Raw genomic sequence first — 27,131 nt, 5'->3', positions numbered from 1 at the left:
TTTACTTGACAGACAGAGATCACAAGTAGGCAGAGAGGCAGGCAGAAAGAGGAAGGGAAGCAGGCTTCCCGCTGAGCAGAGAGCCTGATGCGGAGCTCGATCCCAGGACCCTGGGACCATGACCTGAGCCAAAGGCAGAGGCTTTAACCCACTGAGCCACCCAGTCGCCCCAGCCACGGTTTTTAACCTTTATTTTATAAAACAGGCACAGAATATTCTACAAAATAAAGACCTAGTTTAGAGAATTGTTATGGGGTTAACCCCCTTGTAACTACCACTCAAGTTCTAGAAAAAGATTTTTCCAGCTTCTGGGGTGTGTGGGTGGCTCCGTGGGTGAAGCATCTGCCTTCAGCACAGGTCATGATCTCAGGATCCTGGGATGGAGCCCCACATCGGGCTCTCTGCTCAGCGGGGAGCCTGCTTCTCCCTCTCTCACTGCTGTTCCCCCTGCTTGTGCTCTCTCTCTCTCTCTGTCAGAGAAATAAAGTCTTAAAAAAAAAGATTTTGCCAGCTTCCCCATATCCTGTCCTAATCACAAACCCTTCCCTTCCCTCAAAAAGAACTAAAAGTTGCCTTCAAACTCGTATTTCTTTTAAATCTCAATAGGTATATAGTTTTTTTTTTTAATAAAAATTTTATTTATTTATTTGACACAGAGAGAGAGAGATCACAAGTAGGCAGAGAGGCAGGCAGAGCGGGAGGGGAAAGCAGGCTCTCTGCTGAGCAGAGAGCCCAATGCCAGGCTGGATCCCAGGACCCTGAGATCATGACCTGAGCCGAAGGCAGAGGCCTTAACCCACTGAGCCACCCAAGCACCCCTCGGTAGGTATATAGTTCTTTTGTTGTACTTTTTAAAAGGTTTTAAGTAATCTCTAAACCAATGTGGGGCTCGAACTCACAACCCCAGGATCAGAGTTGTATGCTCTACTGGCTGAGTCAGCCAGGCACCCCTGCTTGGTCGTATTTTTAATGAGTGTGTCTACTTTGATGGTTTCACAATCTGTTTTTTAAAATGCAGTGTTTATTTATTAATTTTTTAAAAGATTTTATTTATTTGACATAGAGTGTGTGTGTGCGTGCGCATAAGCAGGGGGAGCTGCAGGCAGAGGGAGAGGGAGAAGCAGGCTCTCTGCTGAACAAAGCCCCATGTGGGACTCGATCCCAGGACCCTGGGATCATGGCCTGAGCCGAAGGCAGACACTTAACCAACTGATCCACCCAGGCGTCCCTTTTGTTGTTGTTGTTGTTTAGATTTTATTTATTTGAGAGAGCGCACTTATGCTTAGTGAAGGGGCCAAGGGAGAGAGGGGATCTCAGGCCGACTCCCCACTGAGCGTGGAGCCTGACCCCGCGACCCTGAGATCATGACCTGAGCTGAAACCAAGAATTGGACGCTTAGCCAACAGGTGGCCCTTCCTGAGCTGTTTTAGAGAAAAATTGGATCAGTTTGAGATCTTAAAATCTTGTAAATGTGTCTGTTAGCTCATAGGTCAGCTAATATTGGAATGAAAAACCCCATACACACGCAATTTATGTACATATATACATAACATGTATATACATATGTATACATAACACATAACGTATGTATATAAATTGTGTCTGGCATAATACCTTTAATTTCTTGTAGTTGTGATTCCCAGCGAGGCTGATGGCCTCCCAGCATGACTTACTACTGTTGGGTTTCCTGAGCATGTTGGCTGTTTTTTGAGCGACCCCTTAACCAGTGAGGGAGGACCAAGTTTTCTCCTCACAGGTGCCCCTGACTTGAATCCTACTTTCTTCCTGGTGGCGTGGTAAAGCACAGGGGCTCCCCTTCCCTCTACTGAGAGGCCTTGTTCCTCATGTGTTTTGCTGCTGTCCCGTCCCACAGCTGTTTGGAACCTTATCCCCGTTCCACTTCTGAGCCAGTGATCGGTGGTGACATGGGTGGGAGGTCGTGCGGAGACACCGGGGGCTAGGACTAGTGTGTCCTCGTTCAGTAGCTGGTCTGTTGGGCCATGTGGGGAATCCCTGCTTCCCTGCCCCTTCCCCAGGCACAGCTTGTTCTCTGGGGAGGAAGGGCTCTTGGATCTACCCTTTCTGGGTTTCCTCAGAGTTTTCTCAAGGGTTTTCTCAAGGGCAGCCATGTCCTCACGGGCCTCAGAAAACTCTCCTTTCTCCATGCCCTCCCCCACATACCAGTGAACAAAGGCACGCTTGGCATACATCAGGTCAAACTTGTGGTCCAGGCGAGCCCAGGCCTCAGCGATGGCTGTGGTGTTGCTCAGCATGCACACAGCTCGCTGGACTTTGGCCAGGTCTCCACCGGGCACCACAGTGGGAGGCTGGTAATTAATGCCCACTTTGAAGCCAGTGGGGCACCAGTCCACAAACTGGATGGTACGCTTGGTCTTGATGGTGGCAATGGCGGCATTGACATCTTTGGGAACCGCATCGCCACGGTACAACAGGCAGCAAGCCATGTATTTACCATGGCGAGGGTCACATTTCACCATCTGGTTGGCTGGCTCAAAGCACGCCTGGGATTTTGGTCCTAGTTCAATTATGTAACTGACCTTGACATCTTCGGGCCAGGGTTTCCCTCTGAGGTTTACGGGCTGTACCAGATTTGCAACGTATGTTCTCTAACCCCCTGTGATCAAAGGATCATTGACCGTCCTCCTTCGTGTGTCCGTCTTGCATGGAAACGTAATTAATTCCCCATGCAACTCCAAACAAAACCCATGAGGAAGTTCTCGCAATGCAGATTCTCAGTCTCTGCCCCAGGTCCTTGGACACAGAATCCCGGTGAGGGGGGGCGGTCTGGGTTTATCGTTCATGAACATGTCAGGTACTTTCATGGCTGCTTACATGAGAACTTTGTCCTAGACTTAGAGCATGTGGTCACAAAGCAAGGGGAGAGGGCTTTTAAGACCTTTCTGGTCTTTTGAGTCAGTGCTGATGGGAGTGTTCATAGTGACAGTGACAGGCTGGGGGGGTGCCTGGTCTGGGACTATCATTTGGTATTAACTTAGGTGAGGACAGGGGAGACCATAGGGGAAAGGGGGCGGTCAGAGCAGGGCAGCCAGTGGCGAGCTGACCTCAAGGCCAAGCTAAGGAGGTGGTGTCTTGAGATGTGAGCATTGGTCTGGAGCTCTAGCAAGAGCTAGAAAGTTCTGGCCCCAACTACCTGGAATTCGTCCAAACCGCACAGGTGAAGGGTACAGCCCTCTGTAAGACTGGCCTCTCTTCAGACGGCAGTTTCAAGTTTGGGGGTCCCCAGGCCACCCTCTTTACTGACCCAGCTGGCTGCAAAGTCAGGGGTTCCCACAGCCCACTTAGGTTCAGTAATTCGCCTGAACCCCTACAACTCGGGAAAGTGCGGTCTTGACAATTACAGATTTATTCCAACAGAGACAGATTGGAACCAAAGGGAAGGTGGTGAGGTCTGGGAGGGTCCCAGATTTGAAGCTTCCGTGTCTTATCCCTGTGGCGACACAGGGTTTCACCTTCCTGGTACTTCATTGTGTGACAATAGTCAGAGTATTGCCAACCAGGAACGTTCCCCGAGGCTCTGGTGTCCAGAGTTTCTGTTGGGGTTTTCTCACGTAGGCATCACCAGTGGAATCAATCCCCAGCCTCCCCCAGAGGCTGGGCCGGTGCCCTATCACTCACTGGCCCAACGCTCTGATCAGTCATACGGCTTGTCTCTGGAACCCCCGTCCTGAGTCATTTGTTAGCATAAACTCAACTTGGGACTGCCGTGAGTCATCTTGGTTACCATAAACCATCAGGGCCCCATCTCTAGTTACTTATAAAATTCCAGAGATTTAGAGCAACCAGGATGAAGTCCAGGAAGAGGGTACATACCAGCCAAAGTTGTCATCTTTTTTTTTTTTTTCTTTTGGTCCAGGTTTGAGGCATAATTGACAAAATGGTAAGGTATTTCAAGAGAACAGTGTGATGCTTTGATATATGTACACGTTTTAAGAGGATTTCCCCCACCATTTGTTTAATGAACACACCTCCATCATCATCTCAAATCTGCCCCCTCCCTTTTTTTTGGTGAGAACATTCAAGTTCTCTCCCAGCAGATGTCAATGATAAGGTAGAGTGTTATCAACTGCAGTCACCACATTACACGTCAGAGCCCCAGACTTTAGTTGTTCCATAGCTGGACGTCTGGATCCTTTTACCCGTCTCTCCCTACTCCCTCTCCACCCCGCCCTCCTGCCCCTGGCAACCACTCTTCTCTTAGGTTTAGATGATGAAGACTTCTTGTTTAAGATTCCACATACTGGTGAGACCATGTGGTGTTTGTCCATCCGTCTCTCTCTGACTTACGTCTTGTAGCGTAATGCCCTCCACACTCATCCGTGTTGTCACAAATAACAGGATTTCCTTTATTTAAAGGTCAGATAATATTTGACTGTGTGTGCCTATATGCAGACACACACACACACACACACACACACACACACCCCTGTTGTGAATACTGGGGTGAACACGGGAGTATGGGTATCTCTTTGAGATAATGATTTCATTTCCTTTGGGTACATTACCTGAACTGGGACTGCTGGACCCTGTGGTGATTCTGTTTTTAATTGCTCGAGGATCTTGTTTTTCTGTAGTCGCTCTGCCCGTCTACCTCCCTGCCAGCCGTGGACGAGGGTTCCCTTTTCTCCACAGTCTCTCCAGCCCTTGTAACTTCTTGTCTTGTTGATAACAGCCTTGTTTTAACAGGTGTGAGGCCACGTCCCTCACCGTGGCTCTGATTTGCATTTCCCTGAAGAGTAATGATGTCGAGCATCTTTCCGTGTACTGAGTGGCCGTCTGTATGTCTTCAATAGAAAAATGTCTATTCAGATCCTCTGCTCATTTTTTGATCATGTTGTTTTTTTCCTGTTGAGTGGTGTGAGTTCTTTACGTATGTGGATGTTAACCCCGCATCAGATACAGATTTGCAAATGCTTTCTCTCATTCAGTAAGCTGCCTTTTCGTTTCTTTGGTGATTTCCTTTGCTGTGCAGGAGCTTTTTATTTTTCTCTTATTGAAGTATAGTTGAGATATATTATTAATTTCATATATACAACACAGTGATTCAATATTGATATATGTTAGGAAGTAATCCAGGTGACTAAGGCTTATCCAAGTCACCAAGATAAGTCTAGCTACCATTTGTCACAGTCGTTACGTGTTATTTACTCTATCTCCTAGGTATGCATTGCATCCCTGTGTCTTATTTTATAGCTGGAAGTTTCTCTCTTTTTTTTTCTTTTTTTTTAAATTATTTTTTTATTAACATATAATGTATTATTAGCCCCCAGGGTACAGGTCTGTGAATTGCCAGGTTTACACACTTCACAGCACTCACCATAGCACATACCCTCCCCAATGTCCATAACCCAACCACCCTCTCCCTACCTCCCGCCCCCCAGCAACCCTCAGTTTGTTTTGTGAGATTAAGAGTGTCTTATGGTTTGTCTCCCTCCCGATTGATCCCATCACCCTGAACACACCTGATCTCGTCTGATCTCGGAAGCTAAGCAGAGTCCGGCCTGGTGGATAGTCCTTGGATGGAAGTTTCTCTTTTTATCTCCTTCCCCTGTTTTGCCCATCTCCTCCCTCCCTCACTTGGGCGACAACCAGCTTGTTTTCTATAGCCGAGTCTGTTTTGTTCTGTCTGTGTTTTAGATTCCACATATAAGTGAAGTCATGCAGTATTTATCTTTCTCTGTCCGACTTACTTCATTTAGCATCATACCTTCTAGGTCTGTCCATCCATATTGTTGCACAAGGAGGGAGCAAAGGGGAGTTGGATAGAGTCCCACTTGTTTGTTTTTGCTTTTGTTGCCTCTGCTTTTGGTGTCAAATCCAAAATATTGCCAACACCAACATCAAGGATCTTACTGCCTTGGTTTTCTTCTAGGGTTTTAATAGTTTCATGGCCTTCCTGCCCTCACCTAAGTTAATACCAAATGATGGTCAAGTCTTTGATCCATTTTGAGTGAATTCTTGTTTATGGTGTAAGATAGTGGTCCAGTTTCATTTGGCAGTCCAGTTTCCCAATGCCCATTTATTGAAGAGACCATCCTCTCCCCATTGTATAGTCTTGTCTCCTTTGTCATAAATTAATTGACCTTATATATGTGGGTTTATTTCTGGGCTCTCTATTCTGTTCCATTGATCTGTGTCTCTGTTTTTATGCCAATACCATGTTGTTTTGATTACTATAGCTTTGTAATACATTTTGAAATTCGGGAGAGTGATGCCACCAGCTTTGTACTTCTTTCTTGAGATTGCTTTGGTTATTTGGGGTCTTTTTAAAAAACATTAATTAATTAATTTTCTATTTTAAAAATATTTTATTTATTTATTTGACAGAGAGCGTGTGTGTGTGCGCATAGCAGGGGCAGCAGGCACGGGGAGAGGGAGAAGCAGGTTCCCCCCACTGAGCAGGGAGACTGATGTGGGACTTGATCCCAGGGTGACCCCGGCCCGGGTTGTGACCTGAGCTTAACTGATGCTTAACAGATGCTTAACCGATTGAGCCATCCAGGTGCCTCTATTTGGGGTCTTTTGTGTTTCCATACAGATTTTATAATTATTTATTCTATTTCTGTGAAAAACAGCATTGGAATTTTGATAGGGATTGCATTAAATTTGTAGATTACTTTTGTAGTATGGATTTTTTTCTTTTTTTTATGTAGTATGGATGTTTTAACAAGATTCTTTTAATTCATGAACACAAAGTATCCTTCCGTTTATTCATGTCATCACGCATCAGTGTCGTACAGTTTTCAGAATGCAGGTTTTTCACCTCCTTGGTTAAATTTTTTTCCTAGATATATTATTATTTTTGATGCAGTTGTAAATGGGATCGTTTTCTTAATTTCTTTCTCTTACTTTGTTGTTAATGGACAGAAACGGCAGATTTGTGTATATTGATTTTGTATCCTGAAACTTTACTGAATTCATTTATTCGAACAGGGTTTTGGTGGAGTCTTCAAGGTTTTCTATATATAGTGTCATGTCATCTGCAAATAGTGAAACTTTTACTTCTTCCTTTCCAGTTTCGATGCCTTTTATTTCTTTTTCTTGCCTAATTGCTCTGGCTAGGATTTCCAGTACTACTATGTTGAATATGAGTCACGAGAGTGGGCATCCTTGTCTTGTTCAGATATCTTAGAGGTTAAGTTTTCAGCTTTTTACTGATGAGTATAAAGTTTGCTGTGGGCCATAGAGGGTTTTTTTTTTTTTAAATTTTTTAAAGACTCATTTATTTTAGAGAAAGAGCAAGAGTATGAGTGGGAGAGAGAGAGAGAATCCCAAGTAGACCCCACACTGAGCTGAGTGCAGAGCCTGATGCAGGACTCGATCCCATGACCCTGAGATCATGACGTGAGCCTGACCTGAAACCAAGATGATTAGCCGCCTACTCCAACCAGGCAGGTGCTGTTGTGGGCCATAGAGTTTTGATAATTGCCTTTGAAATATGTTAAAATCTGTTTTTTGGTTTTTTTTTTTTTTTACATTTTATTTATTTATTAGAGAGAGAGAGAGAAACAGAGTGTGTGTGTGTGTGTGTGTGTAGGAGCAGAGGGAGAAGGACAGACTCTCACTGAGCTCAGAGCCGACACGGGCTTGATCCCAGGAGGCTGATGCGGAGCTGGATCTCAGGACCTTGAGATCACTACCTGAGCTGAGTTCAAGAGTCTGATGCTTAGCTGACTGAGCCAACTAGGCACCTCTGCTACTTCTTCTATTTTTTTTAAAGATTTTATTTATTTATTTGACAGAGATCACAAGTAGGCAGAGAGGTAGGCAGAGAGAGGGGGAAACAGGCCCCCAGTTGAGCAGAGAGCCCGATGTGTGGGGTCATGATCACAGGGCCCTGAGATCATGACCTGAGCCGAAGGCAGAGGCTTTAACCCACTGAGCCACCCAGGTGCCCTTTTTGTTTTGGCTTTTTGCTTTGAAATAATTTCAACTTGACGGAGAAGTTGCAAGAGTGGTACACAGAACTCATATAATCTTCATCCATATTCCTTAATGTTAGATTCTGCTGTATTGGCCATTCTATTGTTTTATTCCTTTTTATCTGACCTTTTTGAAAGTAGATTGTTGGCCTGATGTGCCATTACCCTCTGACAATTTTAGCACAGATTTCCTAAAAATAAGGACACTTTCTTGCATTACCAGGGTATTCCAATCAAAATTCAGAAATTAGTGTTCATATGTTACTACCATCTAATTCTCAGGCTGCATAGGCAATTTGCTTACATTACCCATTTTAGGCCCAGGATAATGTGTTGTATTTCGTTTTCCTGTGTCTTCAGCATCTTTCAATGTGGAACAGCTTATGCAATCTCTCACGTTGTTGATATTTTTAAAGAATATTGTGGATTATTGCTCTGTAGAATGTTCTTCAATTTGGGCTTGTCTGATGCTTCTTCATAGCAGGAACACCAAGAAGTAAATGGTCAGTGTAGTCCTATGCACGTGATGCCCACTTGTCTCATTACTGGTGGTGGTGACTTCTATCACTTGGTTAAGATGGTGTCTACCGGGTTTCTCCATTTTAGACTTAATTATTAATTTCTAAAAAGTTTTTGCCACTTATTCTTTTAAGTTAATAGCTTGTTTATCTTAATATAAGTTTATCTTATCATTAGAAGCCACCCGCCTTCACAGTCTCATTAGGCAACGGTAATGCAGTTGATTTTAATCTCTTTATTATGCATCTTACAACTTGCCCTTAGTACCTTTGAGTTGGACTTTCTACTTTTGTAAAACTATCTGTATATTCATTTTATTACTTTTCTTTATCTGTGCTCCCCTCCCACACCTTTGATAGCTGTTATGTTATATAGTAACTATACTATGTTATACTATGTTATAGTATGTGATGAGCCATCCCTTTTTAGTGTTTTATTTTAACAGGAATGAATTTACTGGGCTTTGATAGTAAGCAGAGTTGTTTGTGGATGTAGTTTTTTAGAAGTTTAGTAAGTAAAATACAGAATTTTATTTTTATTTTCGTTTTTAAAAGATTATTTATGTATTTGAGAGAGAGAGAGAGCATGCACACAAGCAGGAGGGAGGGGCAGAGGGTGAGGGAGGAGTAGGCTCCCTGCTGAGCAAGGAGCCCAATGCCAGGCTTGATCCCAGGATGCAGAGACCATGATCTGAGCCGAAGTCAGATGCTTAACAAACTAAGCCATCCAGGCACCCCTGAATCTTAAAGTACATATTACTGCTATCCCAATTTTTTTTTTTTTTAAGATTTTATTTATTTATTTGACAGAGAGAGATCACAAGCAGGCAGAGAGGCAGGCAGAGAGAGAGGAGGAAGCAGGTTCCCCGCTGAGCAGAGAGCCCGATGCGGGGCTCGATCCCAGGACCCTGAGATCATGACCCGAGCTGAAGGCAGCGGCTTAACCCACTGAGCCACCCAGGCGCCCCTGCTATCCCAATTTTAAGGAATTTAAGAATAAAGTTGATAGATGCTTCTGTTTATATTAAATAAGGATATTAAAGTTTTTTAAAAGGATGGTTTGAATTGTAATGTTTCTTGTTTTGATACAGTAAATTAGAGATAGGATGTTGAATTTTAAACTCCGATTATTGATTATGTGATTTATCCTTTTGGTGGAGTGGCAGTCCCACAGTTAGGACCAAGCAAAGGGATGTGAGATTTGTTTTAACTAGAGGGAAATAAGGCTGGGAGAGCAAATTGGGTCTAGTTTCCTTCCGTGAAGGAATGTGGCTTATTGTCTCTTTCTTTTTCTGTTTTTTTTTTTTTTTTGAAGATTTTATTTATCTATTTGACAGACAGATCACAAGAAGGCAGAGAGGCAGGCAGAGAGAGAGGAGGAAGCAGGCTCCCCGCTGAGCAGAGAGCCTGACGCGGGACTTGATCCTAAGACCCTGGGATCATGACCTGAGCCAAAGGCCGATGCTTAACCCACTGAGCCACGCAGGCATCCCTTACTGTTCTTTCTTAATGTTTTTTTCAAGTCACATTCCTGACTGGTTTCCTTATCTTCCAAAGTCCATCATCAACAAAGTGGCTTGAAAACTTGTATTATTTCCCTTTTTTAGGATAAAGTATAAAGTTCATTTGGAATATAAGACCTTTGATTACCCCATTACCACACCAGACCCCATGCAGTTTTTTTTTTTTTTTTTTTTAAAGAGAGAGATCACAAGTAGGCAGAGACGCAGGCAGAGAGAGAGGAGGAAGCAGGCTCCCCGCCGAGCAGAGAGCCCGATGCGGGGCTTGATCCCAGGACCCTGAGATCATGACCTGGGCCGAAGGCAGAGGCCTAACCCACTGAGCCACCCAGGCAGACCTTCGGGCTCCATGCAGTTTTAAACCTGCTGTTCCTAGGCAGTATGTCTTTGCATATCTGGTTTTGTTTTTCTGAAAATTTCCTCTTTCTCACCTTGTCTCCTCCAAATGATTCTCCTGAATTTTACTCAAAAGCTTTGTCTCTTCCTGATAACCCTCCCAAACCTCTTTTGAGGGCCTCCAGCTATTCATGCTTTCCACTTGTCATGGTGCAAATGGTTCCTGGATCTGGCCAATGACTAGAACTGGCTGGGCTTGGGGGACCTTTGGAAAAGGCCAACCAGTTGCGTTCTATCTTGGCTTCCTCTGATTCAGCCATTGGATGGGGCTTTGCCATCTGTTGGTCTTGGTTTTAAAACTCTCCAGGTTGAGATTGGGATTTTGATATTTGGTCAGGGTGGGGACTCTTGGTGTAAGTCCCAGATGAGAGTCTCCTGATGGTCATGCCAGGCACACTGTATGGCACAGTCTCAACTTGAGCCTGTGTCTGCATCACCTGGGGGAGTTGTAAGGGTACAGAGGGCTGGCCCCACTCCAGAGCTTCTGACTCAGGGGTCTGCGATGGAGCCCGAAGGTCTGCATTTCCAGCAGAGATGCTGATGCTGCTGGTCTGGGGAGCCCACTTTGAGAATCTATGCTGGATAGGGGATCAGTCACTGGTAAGTGACCGGAAAAAAGGCAAGAAGTTGATCTTCTGCAGAGCTCTTGATCACCCTTGTCATGTCCTACTGTCATTCTTAAACATAAATCCCTTACTTGCTGGACCTGGGCTGTGAGCTCCTGGAGAGGAATTGGACTAACAAACAGAGAAATGGGTTTGTACCATTATCCTTGTTTTGGTGGCTAGGGGACTGTTATCAGTGCCCTGTGGTGACTGTCTGGGACCAACATTTGAAGGGAAGTGGCTTTTCTAGAAAGAGAAAAGGCTCAGGACAATGGTTCTGACCCAAGGGATTTTGCCAGCCCGGCCATGTCTGGAGACATTTTTAGTTGTCACAATCTGGGAAGCGGAGATGCTACTGGCATCATGACGGTAGAGTCTGGGGGTGCTGCTGGCCGTTCTAGAGTACACAGGACAGCCCCTGTACCTAAGATGTGTCCACCCCCGAGGTCGGCAGTGCCAAGCTTAATAACTCCTGCTTTTAGGGGAAGGGGGTTCCAATGAGCTAGTGTGGGTCTGACCGTGAGATCCATGGGCCTCTCTTTTGTCCCTCACCCCAGGCCCTGCTCTTGGTCTCCTTGACCCTGAGAACCCCACTTCCCTCCACCCCTTGTCCCCTCAGCTCTGCCCTGATGGAGCCCCCAGGCTGGACCACAGGAGCCCCCAGTGACAGGTGGGCAGAATCTCCAGGGAAAATTAACCCAATGACTAATAATTAGCCACAGCTAAGAGTGCTTTAAAATGCATCCTTTGAACAATAAATGACTTATTTAATTGGGGCTCGGGCACTTGTTGAATGATTTACTGACCTCGGCTGACCTGCACATTCCCCTTTCATACAAGAGCTCACAGAGGGTTGTCTGAGTGTCCTCTGTCCCCACTTCTCATCCAGGGGAGGGCCATGCATTCACTTACTCAGAATGACCCACTCTGGGCCAGGCATGGGGAACACCGTAGAAAAACTGTGTCTTGCCGTCATGGAGCTCTTGTTCTAGAAGGGAGAGAGACAGAAAAAGTGGATTTTTCTTCTCTGAACATATAAATTGTAGTAAAGGGGTAAAGAAAGAAGAGGGAAATAAAGTGGGGAATCAGGGTGTGTTTGGTTTTTTAAGAGCAGGTAGCCTGGGCCTTGCTGCGGGGTGACCATGAGTTTGGGACCCGGAGGAGAAGAGAAGGTGCCATCGTGGGAGCAAATGGGGAAGAGTGTTTGTTCTCAGGAAAGGGAACGGCAAGCAGGGACTTGGGACCACCGCAGGTGGAACACTGAGCTGGGGGGGCCTGGGCAGGAGATGTGGCTGGTGAGCCGAGAGGGCCCCGGGCACACGTGACCCCGTGAGGAGATTGGGCATCATTCTGCTGCACGGGAATCACATGGCCTTGTGTTTTGAAGAAGTCATTCTGGCTTTTCTGTCGAAGGACCCGGAAACTGAGAGTGCGAGCAGGTGGGCCAGTGAGCCGCTGTGGTTCACTGAGACAGGTGGGTGGGGTCAGCAGGTCAGCCGGGGGTCGAGCTGATGGGCTGAGTTGATGGGTTGGCCAAGGGGAAGGGAGGCATCCGGGGATGACTGGGTTTCCAGTTTAAGTGGTGAGCTCTTTGAGGTTGACACTTATAGATCGAGGGAAGACAGGTTTGGCAGGGAAATCGGGAGTTCCGTTGTGGAAGTTAGAAGGGGCTGCCTCTTGGCATCTGACAGGAGGTGACAAGTAAGTGCTTTGCTTTAGGAGTCTGGGGTGTGGCGGGAGGGGCCTGGCTGTCGGCACTTGGGTGGTATTGGAAGGCCAGGGATGGACAGCTGTCCCCTAGGGAAAGCACGAGACTGCCCTCCAGTCATTGGCTTGCTGAGTGAGTACAGGGATGGCAGGTGAGCGATCACAGCCATCGGTGAGTGCCACAGAGGTCCGAAAGGCCATCCTTGATGTGTTCATCAGAAAAGTGAGAGGCAGGGGCGCCTGGGTGGCTCAGTCATTGAGCATCTGCCTTCGGCTCAGGTCACGATTCCAGGGTCCTGGGATTGAGCCCCACATCGGGCTCCCTGCTCATTGGGAAACCTGCTTCTCCCTCTCCCACTCCCCCTGCTTGTGTTCCCTCTCGCTGTGTCTCTCTCTGTCAAATAAATAAATAAAATCTTAAAAAAAAAAAAAAAGATTGAGAGGCAGGAAGGTTCCAGAAGGATCAAGAATGTGAGCGGCTGGGGTTTGGGGTGCTCTTTGTGTTCAGTGTGAACATCACTTAGAATGATGCAAGGAGTTGGTGGGGGGAACCTGTTCTGCTGAAGTCCCAAGGAATGACAGAGTGACAGAATGTGTCAGATGTAGCAGTAATAGCAGGTGTGGGGGGGTGTAGACAGCTAGGGGGCACAGGTAGGGCATGGGGCTAGAAAATGGAGTTGGGAAACTGCAGGGCCATCTCGAAGCTTCGAGGAAGCTGTGTCCCCAGGGGCCAGCCAGGGCTCTGCTAAGAGGGCAGAGCTGAGGGCACAGGGCAGTTTGCCAGTCAAAGGCGGGAGTTACAGAGAGCTTTGGGGAGGGCTGGGAGGGAGGGCTGGGGCCAGGGGCCAGACTGTAGGTGGTGGCTTGGAAGGAAGAGCTTCCTTTATGGGGACAAAGTGTCCTCCTTTATGGGGGATGTGGTTCAGCAGTTTGGAAACAGAAGTGCCTGTTTCACTGAACCGGCCCGTTGGCCAGATGATCAGGGAAGAGACAGTACCAGGCACTCTCGGGCTCAGAAGGGGATCTTGGGGATGGTTGGATCTTGTGGCTAGCGCCGGCCAGGCTCGCTCTAGTGACTTCGTAGGACATCACCCACTGCTTGTCTCGTCCTTGCTAGTTCCAGCCAGTGGTGCTTTAATCCCTTCCCAGTCTTGGGAGCTGGCCTGCAGGAGCAGTGGCTTACTCGTGGTTCTTCTTACTGGTACTGAATTGTGTGTAAGATTTTTTTTGATAGAAGGGAATTAGGACGGTAATCCATGCGTAACGGTTGTATGGTCTTGGGGTTGGTGGTGGTGTGGGGAGATGTGTGGAGACGAGGAGCACGAGGACGAAGAGGTGTTGGGTCAGCTGATAGGAGAGGAGGAAGACAGGAAGGCCAGCCAGTGAGCCCTGGAAGCTCCAAAGTCGACGTCAGAAGCCTCTGCAGAGTCCATAGCTTGGAGGGGGGATGGAGGGCGCAGAGTGAGCTGGGGGAGTGACCCGTTTTGAGGACAGCTTACCTGCAGGGTGGGGGTTCTGACCTTGCAGCCTTCCCATGCACCTGTGCCCAGGCTCTGTGACGAGCCAGGCTCTGTGTTTGGTCATGCGGGTGGCAAGTGGTATGTGAATCATCGTGCCCCGAGGGGCTGACAGTCCAGGCAGTCTGGGACTGGAGGAAATCCCCCTGCTGTGTTCAGGGCTCTGCAGGAGGCAGGAAGGAGAGCGAGGAAGCTGGGAGGGAAGGGTGTTGGGGCAGAGCTGAGTTGCAAGATGGCTCATTTGGCGGTGGTCTGGAATTGTCGACTGAGTATCCCTGGGGGTACATCGGGAGTCAGAGGTCTTTGATTCAGGTCTACACGTCCAGGTCCTTACCTAGCTGGTAGCACAAAGTAGGCTCGCCATCGGATGGAAAAGAAAACCGTCAGAAAAAAAGAAAACCCCTTGTTGGTATCTGTGGCGCTCAGCCTGGCTTTTTGGGATTTGGGCTTTTTGGGATTTGGGTGGGGAGGGTCTTTAAATCAAGAGCTGGGGTAAAAGAAGTTTTCTTAATTGAGTGACTTCATCTAAGTTATTAGAGCCTTTTTAAGGGGCTCTAATGTGATGTGATTTCCTAAGAGCTTTGTCATCGTCAAGGCTGGTATTTGGTGGGTCTTTGTAGGGACCATAGCAGCCCCACGTGGTGTTCTCCCCGTTTGCCGGAGGTCAGTACTGAGGGGTCCTATGGGTAGTTCAAGGTCATACAACCAGAAGGTTGGCACAGTCGAGGTTCACCTATGGCACATCCGGCAGAATTTTATTTCTCATTAACTTCTAAAAAATGGTGGTAAAATACAGTTAACATACAGTTTACCATCTTAACCATTTATAAGTGCACGGTTGGGGTGGTAAGCTCGCTCACGTTGTTATGCAGCCCATCTCCGGGACCCTTTTCATCTTGCATCAGTGTTTCATTAAGCATGGAATCCCCATTTCCCCTCGCCTCCCAGCCGCTGGCAACCGCAGTTCTGCTTGCTGTCTGTATTAGACTAAGTACCTCGAGTAAGTGGAATCGTGACGTCTGTCCTTGGCGGTGGCACCATTTTGCATTTCCCAATGGCTGCAGGCAAGGGCTCTGCCACATCCTCGCCAAACTCGTTACGTATTTCTTTTTTGATGGTCGCCATGCTCCTATGTGTGAGGTTCTGTCTCACTGGGGTTTTGATTTCCTTTTCTCCAGTGATGAGCATCTTTTCCTCTGCCAGCAGAATTTCAAAGACGGCCTTTCAGGGCACAGTGTCATCATCTGGGTACGTCCCACTGCTAATTGCCTCAGCATTTTCCACAGGGAAAACCACCCAGTACGGTTCAAACCTGTTTGGTGGGAAAACTCACACGAATTGATGCTTTTGTCTGGGAAGGAAACTGAGACGCAGAGGTATTGGCTGACCCGCGCACAGTCGTGGAGGTCCTGACCTTGGAGCGGGGAGTAGTCCTGGACCGCGGGGTCCCCAGTACTGTTGCTGGGGCTAGAGCCCAGCCCTCACCTCCTGGACTGGGGTTCTTCAGGGGCACCAAGCTACCAGGATTAGCAAAACCTGAAGCTCAGTTTCTCTCTTTGCTTCCTTTGTGATTCATGGAATTCATTGATTCAACAGCGAAACATTCCTGAGCCGCTCTTCAGTGCCCCGTATTGTGCTAGGGATAAGGCCCTGAATAAGAGAAATAGGAAGGAGGTCTACTTTCCCGAGTTGTCGTCTGGCCTCTGGAATGTCCTTACTGGCAACATCAGTGAGATGCTGTTCACTTCTGGGCTGTGTCTGCGTTCATTATTGTCATTTCCGGAACATATAATCCATCTGCTAGGGCTCTGTAGATCTCTGGTACGGTTGTTTGCTTTTCATAATTAGTAACTTGTAGAGCTCATTGAAATTATATAAATTCCGTGGTGCACATCACGCTTTGACCCATGAACTTTAACTTCATTGGTCATTCCCTAATTCCGCAGTTCCTTCTGTATTTGCATTCTAGAATTTGCTGTCCCTCCTGTTTATGTGGCAGTAAGGATTCATGGATTCTTCTGTTCCTTGATGGTGTGACTCATTGCTATTTATTTATTTGATGCTGGAAGTATCCTGGATTTGTCTGGCGAGAGCCCTTCGAGCTGTCTCCTCTGGCCTTCAGACACATCCTCGTGATTCCCGGAGCGCTTCCTTGTTTTATGGTGTGCAGTGTTCCAGGCCCGTCTTGTACTTCTTTCTGCCTGTCCTGTGTTGGTGTCAGCCTGTGGAAGAGGCGCTGTCTCTAGAATGACTTGGACCCTGCTTGCCCCTGGGGGCACTCCGTACCAGGCCCTGTAGGCGTTTTGCTCTAGCAGCTATGCCTGTGGCCAGACCAGCCCTTGCGGTTTCCTGGGGTTGCAAGTCGGGTCTCAGCAATGGCCTTTAGGGAACTTAAGAAAAGAGAAGGTCTGTTACTCACGGGTCCTACAGGGTGCAGGGCGTGCCTAGAGCGTGCCTGGGGCCCACATGGGCCAGCTGCTGGGAGCATGCAGGCACACACACCGGGATCTGGGCTTCCGCCTTTAAAGATTTTATTTATTTATTTATTTGACACAGAGAGAGAGACAGTGAGAGAGGGAACACAAGCAGGGGGCGTGGGAGAGGGAGAAGCAGGCTTCCTGCTGAGCAGGGAACCTGATGCGGGGCTCGATCCCAGGACTCTGGGACGGTGACAGGAGCTGAAGTCAGACGTTTAACGACGGACCCACCCAAGTGCCCCTGGGCTTCTGCCTTTACTCCTTCTGTCGAGGAGTGGGGTGCCTGGAGTTTCGTGAGTTCACTCTTTATTGGTGAATTTAAAACATAAGAGGGAATTAAAGCCCAGGAATGGAAAAGCCAGTGGCCAGAGGGTCAGTTATCTAGGTCAACGTGAGCGTCCTAAAAGAGGAGGGACCACTAGCTACTGTCCGGGTGGCCTGGCTCTTTATGTCGTATGGCTGGCAATGTCTTCCTTTGAGACGGACATCTTTGAAGTGGCTGCCCCAGCAATCAAAAGGTTAATGTCAGGCATTTAAATTACAGTTAGGAAAGCTAATCGTTAGGGGCGCTCATAAACCTCCCCAACCTTGGAATCGGACATTTTTAGGAGACCTGGTTCCTTACTTAGGGAAGAAAGGTAGGAAAGTACTCAGATCTGGGTGAAGGGGGCTGAAAGGCACAAACATCTAGTTATAAAATTAAGTCGTGGTGCTGTCATGGACGACATGCTGACGATAGTTAATAATTCTCTATTGTGTATTTGAAAGTTGCTAAGAGTAGCTTTTAAAAGTTCTCATCATAAGAAAAACTTTTTTTGTAACTATGTATGGTAAAAAAAAAAAAAATCCAAGATTTGGGCCCCAGAATACATTTATATATATATATATATTTTTTTTTTTTAAAGATTTTTATTTATTTCTTTGACAGAGACAGACTACAAGTAGGCAGAGAGGCAGGCAGAGAGAGAGGAAGGGAAGCAGGCTCCCCGCCGAGCAGACAGCCCGATGCAGGGCTCGATCCCAGGACCCTGAGATCATGACCTGAGCTGAAGGCAGAGGCTTTAACCCACTGAGCCACCCAGGCGCTCCTATATTATTTTTTATCATGTTAGTCACCATATAGTACATCATTAGTTTTTGATGTCGTGTTCCAAGATTCATTGTCCGCATAGAACACCCTATGCTCCATGCAATATGAGCCCTCCTTGATACCCATCACTGGGACAACCATCCCCCCACCCCCTTCCCTCCAAAACTCTCAGTTTGTTTCTCAGAGTCCACAGTCTGTCATGGTTTGTCTCCCTCTCCGATTTCCCCCAACTCACTTTTCCTTTCCTTCTCCTAATGTCCTCCATGTTATTCCTTATGCTCCACAAATAAGTGAAACCATATGATAATTGACTCTCTCTGCTTGACTTATTTCACTCAGCATAATCTCCTCCAGTCCCATCCACGTTGATGGAAAAGCTGGGTATTCATCCTTTCTGATGGCTGAGTAATATTCCATTGTGTATATGGACCACATCTTCTTTATCCGTTTGTCTGTTGGAGGGCCTCTCGGCTCCTTCCACAGTTTAGCTATCGTGGCCATTGCTGCTGTGAACATTGGGGTACTGATGGCCCTTCTTTTCACTACATCTGTATCTTTGGGGTAAATACCCAGTAGTGCGATTGCTGGGTCATAGAATATACTTTTTACTCCTGGTATGTACCTGCTTCTGGGACTTCTCAGTGGATAGAGCTTTGTTTGCGCGCACGTGTGTGTATGTGTGTGTGTGCGCACGCATGCATGTATGTAAGCACATATTCATTCCTTCCCAATATCTCTAATGTAGACCTTCAAAAAACTGAAGTGTAATTGTCCCACGATGTCACATTTGTTTCAGCTGTGCCATGTTGCCCTTTGACGACTCCGTGGGTTGTGCTGTGCTCACCCCAGGTGTGGCTGCCGTCTGCCACCACACACCACAATTACAACACCGCTGACTCGATTCCCTATGCTGTGCCTTTCCTCCCTGTGACTTACTCGTGCTCTGTAACTGGAAGCCTGCACCCCCAACCCCTCTTTGTTGCACACTCCCTTCCCCTGTCCCTCCAGCAACATCAGTTTGTTTTCTGTATTGATGGGTCTGTTTCCAGTGTTTTTGGATTCTACACAGAAGTGAAATCATATGCTATTTTGTTTTATAGATTTTTTTAAACCCCATGAACGTGGGATTCTAATTACAGATGCCTAATTTGTCTTAATTCTTCACAGGTGGCTGAACCCCTTGTTTAAAATTGGGCACAAACGGAGGTTAGAGGAAGATGACATGTATTCAGTGCTTCCAGAAGATCGCTCGAAGCATCTGGGAGAGGAGTTGCAAGGGTAAGCCCCAGGAGGGAAGGAGAAGGGTACAGAGGAGTGAGAATTTCTTCTAAGTGAGTGTCTCATGGTTTGAGAGGGTTTCTGCCTTCCCCTAGGCCCTTCTGGAGCCTCCTTCCCTCCTTTTGTGCCCTGCCCTCCCCCTAGGCTGTCCCCAGGCGTAGCCTCCTTTGGTGGCTCGGGGATGACCTGTCTTTCCTGTGCTTTTGTGGCATGGAGCTTGCCAGCCTCAAAGGCCCTGGATACCAGGCTCTGTCCCCAGAGATGGTCTCGCCGGAGGAGGCCGTCTTTGTGCCTGTCTGGCTACCTGGCCTGCGCCTGGCGCTGTTAGTCCAGCCACGCTTGGCCGCGACTTGTTTCCTGAGACTGAAACTATTCCCCACAAGGCATGTTTTTTCTGGTCTTTCATGATGGGGGGGGGGGCTGCAAACAGTTATCTAGGGCCAGGGAGGCAGCCCCGGGGGGGCCTGTCAACCACCTCCCCTGTTCTGCCTTCTGGTCAGACGAGCTGTTTCTCATCGCGCTTGGTTTTTCTCCTCGCAGGTGCTGGGATAAAGAAGTTTCGAGAGCCGAGAAAGACGCACGGAAGCCTTCTTTAACAAAAGCCATCATAAAGTGTTACTGGAAATCCTATGTAGTTCTGGGAGTTTTTACGCTCATTGAGGTGAAAGCTTTCATGGGCCCGTGTGTTGTTTTCCTCGTGTGGGTGGGCACTGAGGTGGGCGGCATGCTTGGGGACAGAGGCAAGTGACCGCAGCGTCTGAGGAGAGCGCACATCTAGGAAATGTGATGCCCATGGCTCAGCGGTTGTGCTCATCTTCAGAATGGGCGGATACTTGGGGGTGGGAGGCATTACTATTTTTCTTTTAATGAATTGAAAGGCCGTATTGTGGGAGGATGGGGCCCAGAAGTTTTATGCCCTGTTAGGATGCTGTTGGCTCTCAGTAAATGTTATAAATGCTAAGAGAGATCCTTGCCTGGGTGGCTCAGATGGTTAAGCATCTGCCTTTGGCTCAGGTCATGATCTCAGGGTCCTGGGATCGAGCCCTGCATCGGGTTCTCTGCTCAGCGGGAGCCTGCTTCTCCCTCTCCCACTGCCCCTGCTTGTGTTTCCTCTCTTACTGTATCCCTCTCTGTCAAAGAAATTAATAAAAAGTCTTAAAAAAAAAAAAAAGAGTGACCCTTGACCCGGAGAAGACTCCCCAGCCTCAAGGAATATGTGCCCTCTGATTTGGAGGAAGTAAATTTGGGTCAGAGCCCAGAATAACATGAAACAAGTTTATTAGGTGTTTAGCAAATTACAGTGAACTTGACCAGGCCAAATCTGATAAATGCTTTCCCCAAGCAGGTTTTCTTGTGTTTACCCTTCCAGGGGATCAGAACTCAGGGCCCTGTGTCTGGGCTGGAGCTGGCCAGAGCTCTCAAGGGTGACTTGTTCTCTGGGCTGCCCCCTTTCCAGCTGGACACGTGTTCTGAGCCAAAACCCCCTCGGTGGAGGAGCTCTGGCTCCATGAATTCTGGAGGCTTCGGGCCCCACCCTATTCTGGTTTCCTGTCGCTAACTATTGGCGTGGATCGCTGCTTGGAAGGGGGAGCTTTGGTAGCGTGACACGGCAGCTACTCTAGGAGTGATCTGGAATGGAAAAGCAAAGGCAAAAAGCCAGGAGGTCGGTGACTCCATTAGCCCGATGGGCCTCAGTCAAGCTTATCCAGTAAAATTGTGTTCTCCCGGGCATAGCGCCAGTGAGAGCCGTGAGCGCCTACTGGTCTGGGCTGTGGGCTGCTGGAAGGGTGCCTCCCCTCCACCTGGCTGGTCCCGCTCTCTGTTGCACCATCATCCTGCCCTAGGGACGTTGATGGGCATGTGAGTGTAGGAGAGTCGTAGGGGTGGGAGTTGCGTTTGCCGTGAAAAGGTGGTTTTAGGTGGAGAAGGGTGGTGAGTTGTCATAAGTGTGTTTTGTTGGGTGTGAGGTGGGTGGGCTGGCTGGTTTGTCTGCTTAAAGGCTCTGTTGTATGGAAGAGCAGTGGGAAGGTGCGTGATCCCTGCCCTGTGTAACTGCAGCAAACCAGCCTGTCAGGCGACAGGGGACGGATGGTTCTGGGAGACTGAAGTTGCCCTGGATGACAAAGGGGGTTGGCCAGAGGGTGGGGGCGAATACATGGGACACCGAGCAGCATCTAGATCTGCCGTGGCTTGTGATGGGGCCGGGTGGAGATGCAAAGCAGCGGGACTGCCTGGGGACGGGGGTGGAGGTGGGAGAGGGGACAGGACACCCTGAGGCTGTCCCAGCCTGGCTTTGACCTGTGTACTGATGTCCCAGTGATGGTGTTTCTGTGCCGTCACTATAGGTCTCCATTCGAAATACACAGGGTGACAAGCTGGGGTTTATTGTGGCCGGTGGGAGCGGGATTTCCGAGGAGATGTGGCTGCTGACCTTCCAGAGCAGGGAGCTCGTGGAGTCGGCTTGTCGCGTGGCCTCGGAGCCTGGGCATGTGCCTGGGGCCCATGTCCCCTGTCTGCTTGGGCGTGGGCAGGGACCCGTGTCCTTGGAGTCTGGTGCTGGATCGTATCCGGAGCAGGCCTGCCTCTGCGGCCTCTGGTTCTCTCCTTTCTGTTGGCTGCCCAGGGCTGAAGAAGCTGAAGGTGGCGGCTCTCAAAGGGTGGCCCTTGTGGCCGCGTTTGCACTGAGCTTCTGATTTTTCTCGCTGTTGTGGGCTGCTGCCTACGTGTATTACACTGCACTATACTCCGTGTATATACACTCTACTCGGTGTAGTATTACTACTACTGCCAGCTGCAGGGGCCGCAGAGACATAGTCGGTGGTAGTGTTGCTGGCGGCCGCAGAAGCTCGTATTCTGTAGTCACGGCAACAACAGTAGTCGTTCCTGCGAGTGGTAATAGCATTGTTAGTAGCAGTTTCAGCAGGGGCTTGTTCTCCTGGTGGTGGCAGCAGGGGCCACAGCAGTACTGGCAGTGGTGTAGGGCTGTAGTAATAGTAGTAGTGTAGTAATGAGTACTTGAGAAATCTCAGAAACTGCTGAAAGGGGGCACCCGGCTGACTCCACAGGTCACGCATCTGCCTTCGGCTTAGGTCATGATTGCAGGGTCCTGGGATGGAGCCCTGCATTGGGCTTCCTGCTCAGCAGGGAGTCTGCTTCTCCCTCTCCCTCTCCCCCTGCTTATGCTTATGCTTGCTTTGTCTCTCTCTCTCTCTGTCAAATAAATAACTTTAAAAAATCTTAAAAAAAAAAAATCTACATGTGATAATACTTTCATTCCTTTGGGCGCCTCAGACGAGAGGGTGAGTATCGCTTTTATCCACTCTGGAGGAAAGAGGCTGCATAGTGCCAGGTCGTTCCATGGAGTGCCCGGGGTCCCACAGAGCATGGAGGACAGAGCCGCGATTGGGCCGCGGGTGCTCTGACTTTAGACCATGAGCCTGACCACGTCCACGACTGGTAGCTCACCCGGTGGCAGGAAGGCTTGTCAAGAGCTCAGACTGCAGGGTCTCCAACACGTGCATCTTGAACTTGGCTCGCACATGAACATAGGATGCTAAGAACTCCCTGGGTAGGAAGTCAGACCAGGGACAGTAAATTTGGGCAGAGCTCCGGTGTCGGTGTCTCCTGGCTGCTGGAGATGGCTAGGGCAGACACCCGTGGCGTCTGTAGATGGGCCCGGAGACTTCAGAAGGCCCCCTTCTACTCTTGACGGTCCCTTCGTGGATGCGGGTGGGGCCGCCCTGGTGCCTGAGTTCGTAAACAGTCCCGCACGTGTGGAAGACCCCGTTCTTGATGAGCTCCTGGAGACTGACCAGCAGGAAGCCCGGGGCCTCTGATGGAACTCCGGTGATCCAGGCAGAGGTGGAGCTCTCTCTGTTGTGACTCGCAGGTGCCCCTGGCTCCCCTAGGAGAGATGGTGGCTGCGGGTCTCGGGTGGGTTTGCACTTGCTGGGTAAGGATGAGGACCCCAGGTCACTGGTGTGTGGCCGATCCCCCAGATGCAGGGCGTGCCGCCGGCCTGGGGCTGCACAGTGACAGTCTGGGGTGGAACCCAGCAGGGTGGGGGGCACACACAACCCGGTGTGGGGATGCTGGGCTCCTACCGGGAGGACACTCACCTCTTTGTGCTGTGACACAGCCAATATCTTGGTGGTTTCCACTAGAAAACGAGACGGTGGCCGTGCTGGGTGTTCCCATTGTGTCTTTGAGAGGACACCAGGGCTCTGCGTCTTGGTGGCCGGCACTCTGGCAGCCCACGGTGTGAGAGTACAACCAGAAGTAAACCTTGAATTTTTTTTTTTTAATTAAAAAATTTTTTTAAAAAATATTTTATTTATTTATTTATTTGACAAAGACACAGCAAAAGAGGGAACACAAGCAGGGGGAGTGGGAGAGGGAGAAGCAGGGAGCCCCATGGGACTCGATCCCAGGACCCTGGGATCACGACCTGAGCTGAAGGCAGACGCTTAACAGACTGAACCACCCAAGTGCTCCTAAACCTTGTATTTTTTCTGGCAGCAAAAGAAGTCTGAAATCCCACAAAATTACTCTGGCTTTTCTAGACTCGTCTGTTGGCACAATGCTGTTTTGGAGACATGAGAAACGATTTTGTGCGCCAGAGCTGGTAAGGCTCTGCTGCAGTTCAGAATCACTCTGAGGTGCCGTTCTGGGTTTTCAGTGGTTAAAGGTAGTTTCTGCATTTCATGGGTTGCGGGCTAGTGTAATAGTTGATTTAACGAAGCAGTTTCCCATTTTGTGATCTTTCCTGCTGCTTGTTGGCCTTCGTATTTTAGGGAGTGGAAGATCTAAACTCAGCGGTAGGATTTTCTCAAAAGCTTGCAGCTCACGGATTATCCGCGGTTTGCAAGCACTGGAGTGTTCCCAAGCAACGCACGGGCAGGGCCTTCCCCGGGCGCTCCTGGCAGCCGCCAGTGGGGAGAGGCGGGCGATGCAGGCGGGGGCGAGGCTTTGGAGGTTGGATTTCAAAGGAGTGAACATCTCGGTCCTGTGAGAACTGAACGCCTGTGAGACAGGCTCGCAGAAACAAGCTCTGAGCCGATGTTGAACGCGGGGGCGTTCCTGCGGGCGGGCACGAACCGGGCTGGAGCAGCCAGCAGGCTCCCTGGGCGCCCGGCCCCTGTGTGCATCTCCGTGGGGACAGAGCAAGGGTCCTCCTGCCCAGAGCCGTAGGGGGTGGGGAGGAGGGGCCTGAAGGCTCTTTACCACCGGGCAGACAGCAGCAGAGACTCCCTCCCCACACTGCCTGGGCCCTTCTCTGTGACAGTGACTTGGCCTTTGTCTGGGGCCACTTTTGCCGATGGTTTCTGGTCCAGGTAGAGGCTGCAGGGAGGCAAAGGTTTGTCTTCATCTGCGGGCTGGAACTCAACTGCTGGGCAAGAAGTAAACCAAATCCTTTTAAGTCGTGTGTCCCCCCCCCCCCCCCCCCGCCCCCATGTCATTTGTGCTTCTTCTCAAGGCTGATTCCTTGAGTGTTGTCCCAGACCTTTGTGCATTTATGTCCCTACTCGGTTCCAAACTCCCTTCCCCTCTCTCTAACCCAGAGGGCTGAGGAGTGGCTGCTGGTTGCATTTAACCATTCAAAATGGTTAAATTAAAAAAACCAAAAAACCAAAAAACCAAAAAACTTCTGGCAACTCCTTAGAAAAGTTGGCTTTATGAGCAACTTTTCTCAAGAGTTCCTGTTCTCCCATTGTTGCCTGTTGGGGAGCTGTGGGTTTTCCAAGCCGTGTGCAAAACTGGTCTCTGCCTGAAGAGTGGACTGGGTCTCATCTTGGGACTCGTCTATAATGAGCGTGAGCTTAGTTTGTACTGACTGCAGTGCTGGTGTTCGGACACCATGGGCTCGTGCATCCCGTTTACCTGTCCCTGGATCCCTCTGAGGTACACCAGGCAGGAATTTCCAGGGATAAGGATACGGCGGCACAGGAGGGCACGGGAGGACTTAGGTCATGGGACGTGCAAGTCACCGGCCTGGTTTCTGAAGCAAAATGTTCCGACTGCCAGACGAGTGCCTGTTGCCTTCTGCCCTGACTCCTCCTTCTGCCAGGGCTGCCGCCCACGATGGGCAGAGAGCTGAGAGGAGGTGTTTTTTCTCTGACAATGGTTCTGTGCTACAGTGTCCACTGCTTCATACGTGTTCACACACATGGTTTCTCCCCCACTGCCCCTGTCACTTTTTAGGAACACTTAAAAATAACAAACCTAGAATATGATGGAAGGATAGCAGAGTATGCCATCCCAGAATATGCCACTTTGGGCTACAGATTATTTTGTGCTTATTAAACAGTTTTTTTTTTTTTTTTTTTTTTTTTTTTTTTTTTTAAACTGGCTCCATGCCCAGTGTGGGGCCCGAACTCACAACCCTGAGGCCAAGAGTCTCATGTTCCACCAACCAAGCCGGCCAGGTGCCCCTGAGCGGATTGGTTTTGAGAAGCATCAGTCACAGAAATTCTGGAAACAGAGCAGAAGTTACCCTTCTGTAAGGGACAGTTAATTTTATAAAGGAGACCTATGTTTGTAAGAATGTCTCCCTCTTTGTGCCAGGCAGATGACGGTGGCTCTGAATCACAAGAGAGTCCTGTCAGCAGAGAACTCAATCAGCACAGTCAGCCTTCCCCGTTTCCCATGCTTTTCCGGTTAAACACCCCCATGGCGGTGGCTCTGGCCCTGGGGGCTACTCCGTTTTCCTAGGGCTCTCCCATATATGCCGGAGGTATACCTGTTGATAAACTTGTGTTTGTTTCTCTCCTGTTAATCTGTCTTTTATCACAGTTTCTCAGGCCAGAGCTCAGAAGGGTTGAGGGAAAATGGCTATTCTTCTCCTGCAGATTAAGCTTGCCTGTCCCCCTAAGCCAGCCTCAGTGGGTATCAGTTCATGACCGGTCTTGACCCTTCTGTACCCCACTCACTCTCATACTTCCCAAGAGTATTTCCAAGCAGTTCTTAGGTACTGCATCATTTTATCTGTATTTCATTTTATTTATTTAATTTCTTAAAAGATTTTGTTTATTTATATGTTTGACAGAGAGAGACAGAGAGAGGGAACATGAGCAGGGGGAGTGGGAGAGGGAGAAGCAGGCTTCCTGCTGAGCAGGGAGCCCGGTACGGGTTCGGTCCCAGGATCTAGGGATCATGACCTGAGCCAAAGGCAGATGCTTAACAACTGAGCCACCCAGGTACCCTCTCATCTGTATTTTAGAATGTGTCTTTAAATGGACTCTTTCCCCTATATAATCTAAAGCCATTATTATGCATGATCATTAACACTGATCCTAGAAACCATCAGTATCTAGCTAGATCTCATCTTTCTTTTTTTCTCTCTCTCTTTCTTTCTTTCTCTTTCTTTCTCTTCCTTCCTTCCTTTTCCTTCCTTCCTTCCTTCCTTCCTTCCTTCCTTCCTTCCTTCCTTCCTTCCTCTTCTTTCTTTCTTTCTTTCTTTCCTTTTTTCCTTTTTTCCCTTGCAGTTTGAATCCATATCCAGATCAGGTGCATTTGGTTGGCAGTGGTTGTCTAGTTCCTTTCCATTCTCTTTCACTATAATTTTATTTATTTTTTCAAATCTAATACTCGACACCAAGTTGTTTGTCCTCGAGAGATCCCCATAGTCAGGACATGGCCCATACCTTAGGCTCTGTGTCATGGAATGTGTTCTTCTGGAACCTTGAATTAGTGGGTAGATCTAGAACCTGGATCTGACTCAATTTTTTTCCCCTTCCCTTCTCCTTTGCCGATTGATTTGGTAGGTCTGCTGGTGGGCCTCCTGATTAGGTACCTCCTGTCTGCTTGTCTTTCTCGTGTGGGTGATGTGAGGAGTGCTGTTCATGATCGTTGCTCAAGAGCTCTTAATTTACTGGATGGTCACAGAATGTGGGGGTTCTCATTCTTCCTGGGTTCATTCACTGCTTTTCCCCTGTTAACCTTAACATAGAACTTCCCACTTACATTACCAGCAAAAAGGGTTTATTCAGGAATGGCAGCCCGTTGCATTCTGGGACAAATAAGCTCTGGCCAAACCGTAGGCCAGTCCGCCCAACGCTCTTTT

The 27,131-nt window shown here is 48.6% G+C and overlaps 1 protein-coding gene across 3 annotated transcripts in view; it reads left to right on the top strand.

Moving 5' to 3' along the window:
- Positions 1–27,131, top strand: part of ABCC4 (ATP binding cassette subfamily C member 4) — a 248,357-nt gene that overhangs the window by 23,378 nt on the left and 197,848 nt on the right. For all 3 annotated transcript variants that reach the window (XM_047720242.1, XM_047720241.1, XM_047720243.1), the window contains exons 2-3: positions 18,959–19,069; positions 19,610–19,730. In XM_047720242.1, the coding sequence (XP_047576198.1) occupies positions 18,959–19,069; positions 19,610–19,730 (232 nt within the window). The remainder of the gene's footprint in view (positions 1–18,958; positions 19,070–19,609; positions 19,731–27,131) is intronic.

Source organism: Lutra lutra, chromosome 3 (genome assembly GCF_902655055.1).
Source record: "Lutra lutra chromosome 3, mLutLut1.2, whole genome shotgun sequence".
NCBI lineage: Eukaryota > Metazoa > Chordata > Mammalia > Carnivora > Mustelidae > Lutra > Lutra lutra.
Note: the sequence above shows the minus strand (reverse complement) of the source record. Positions and strands in the feature narration are given on the sequence as shown.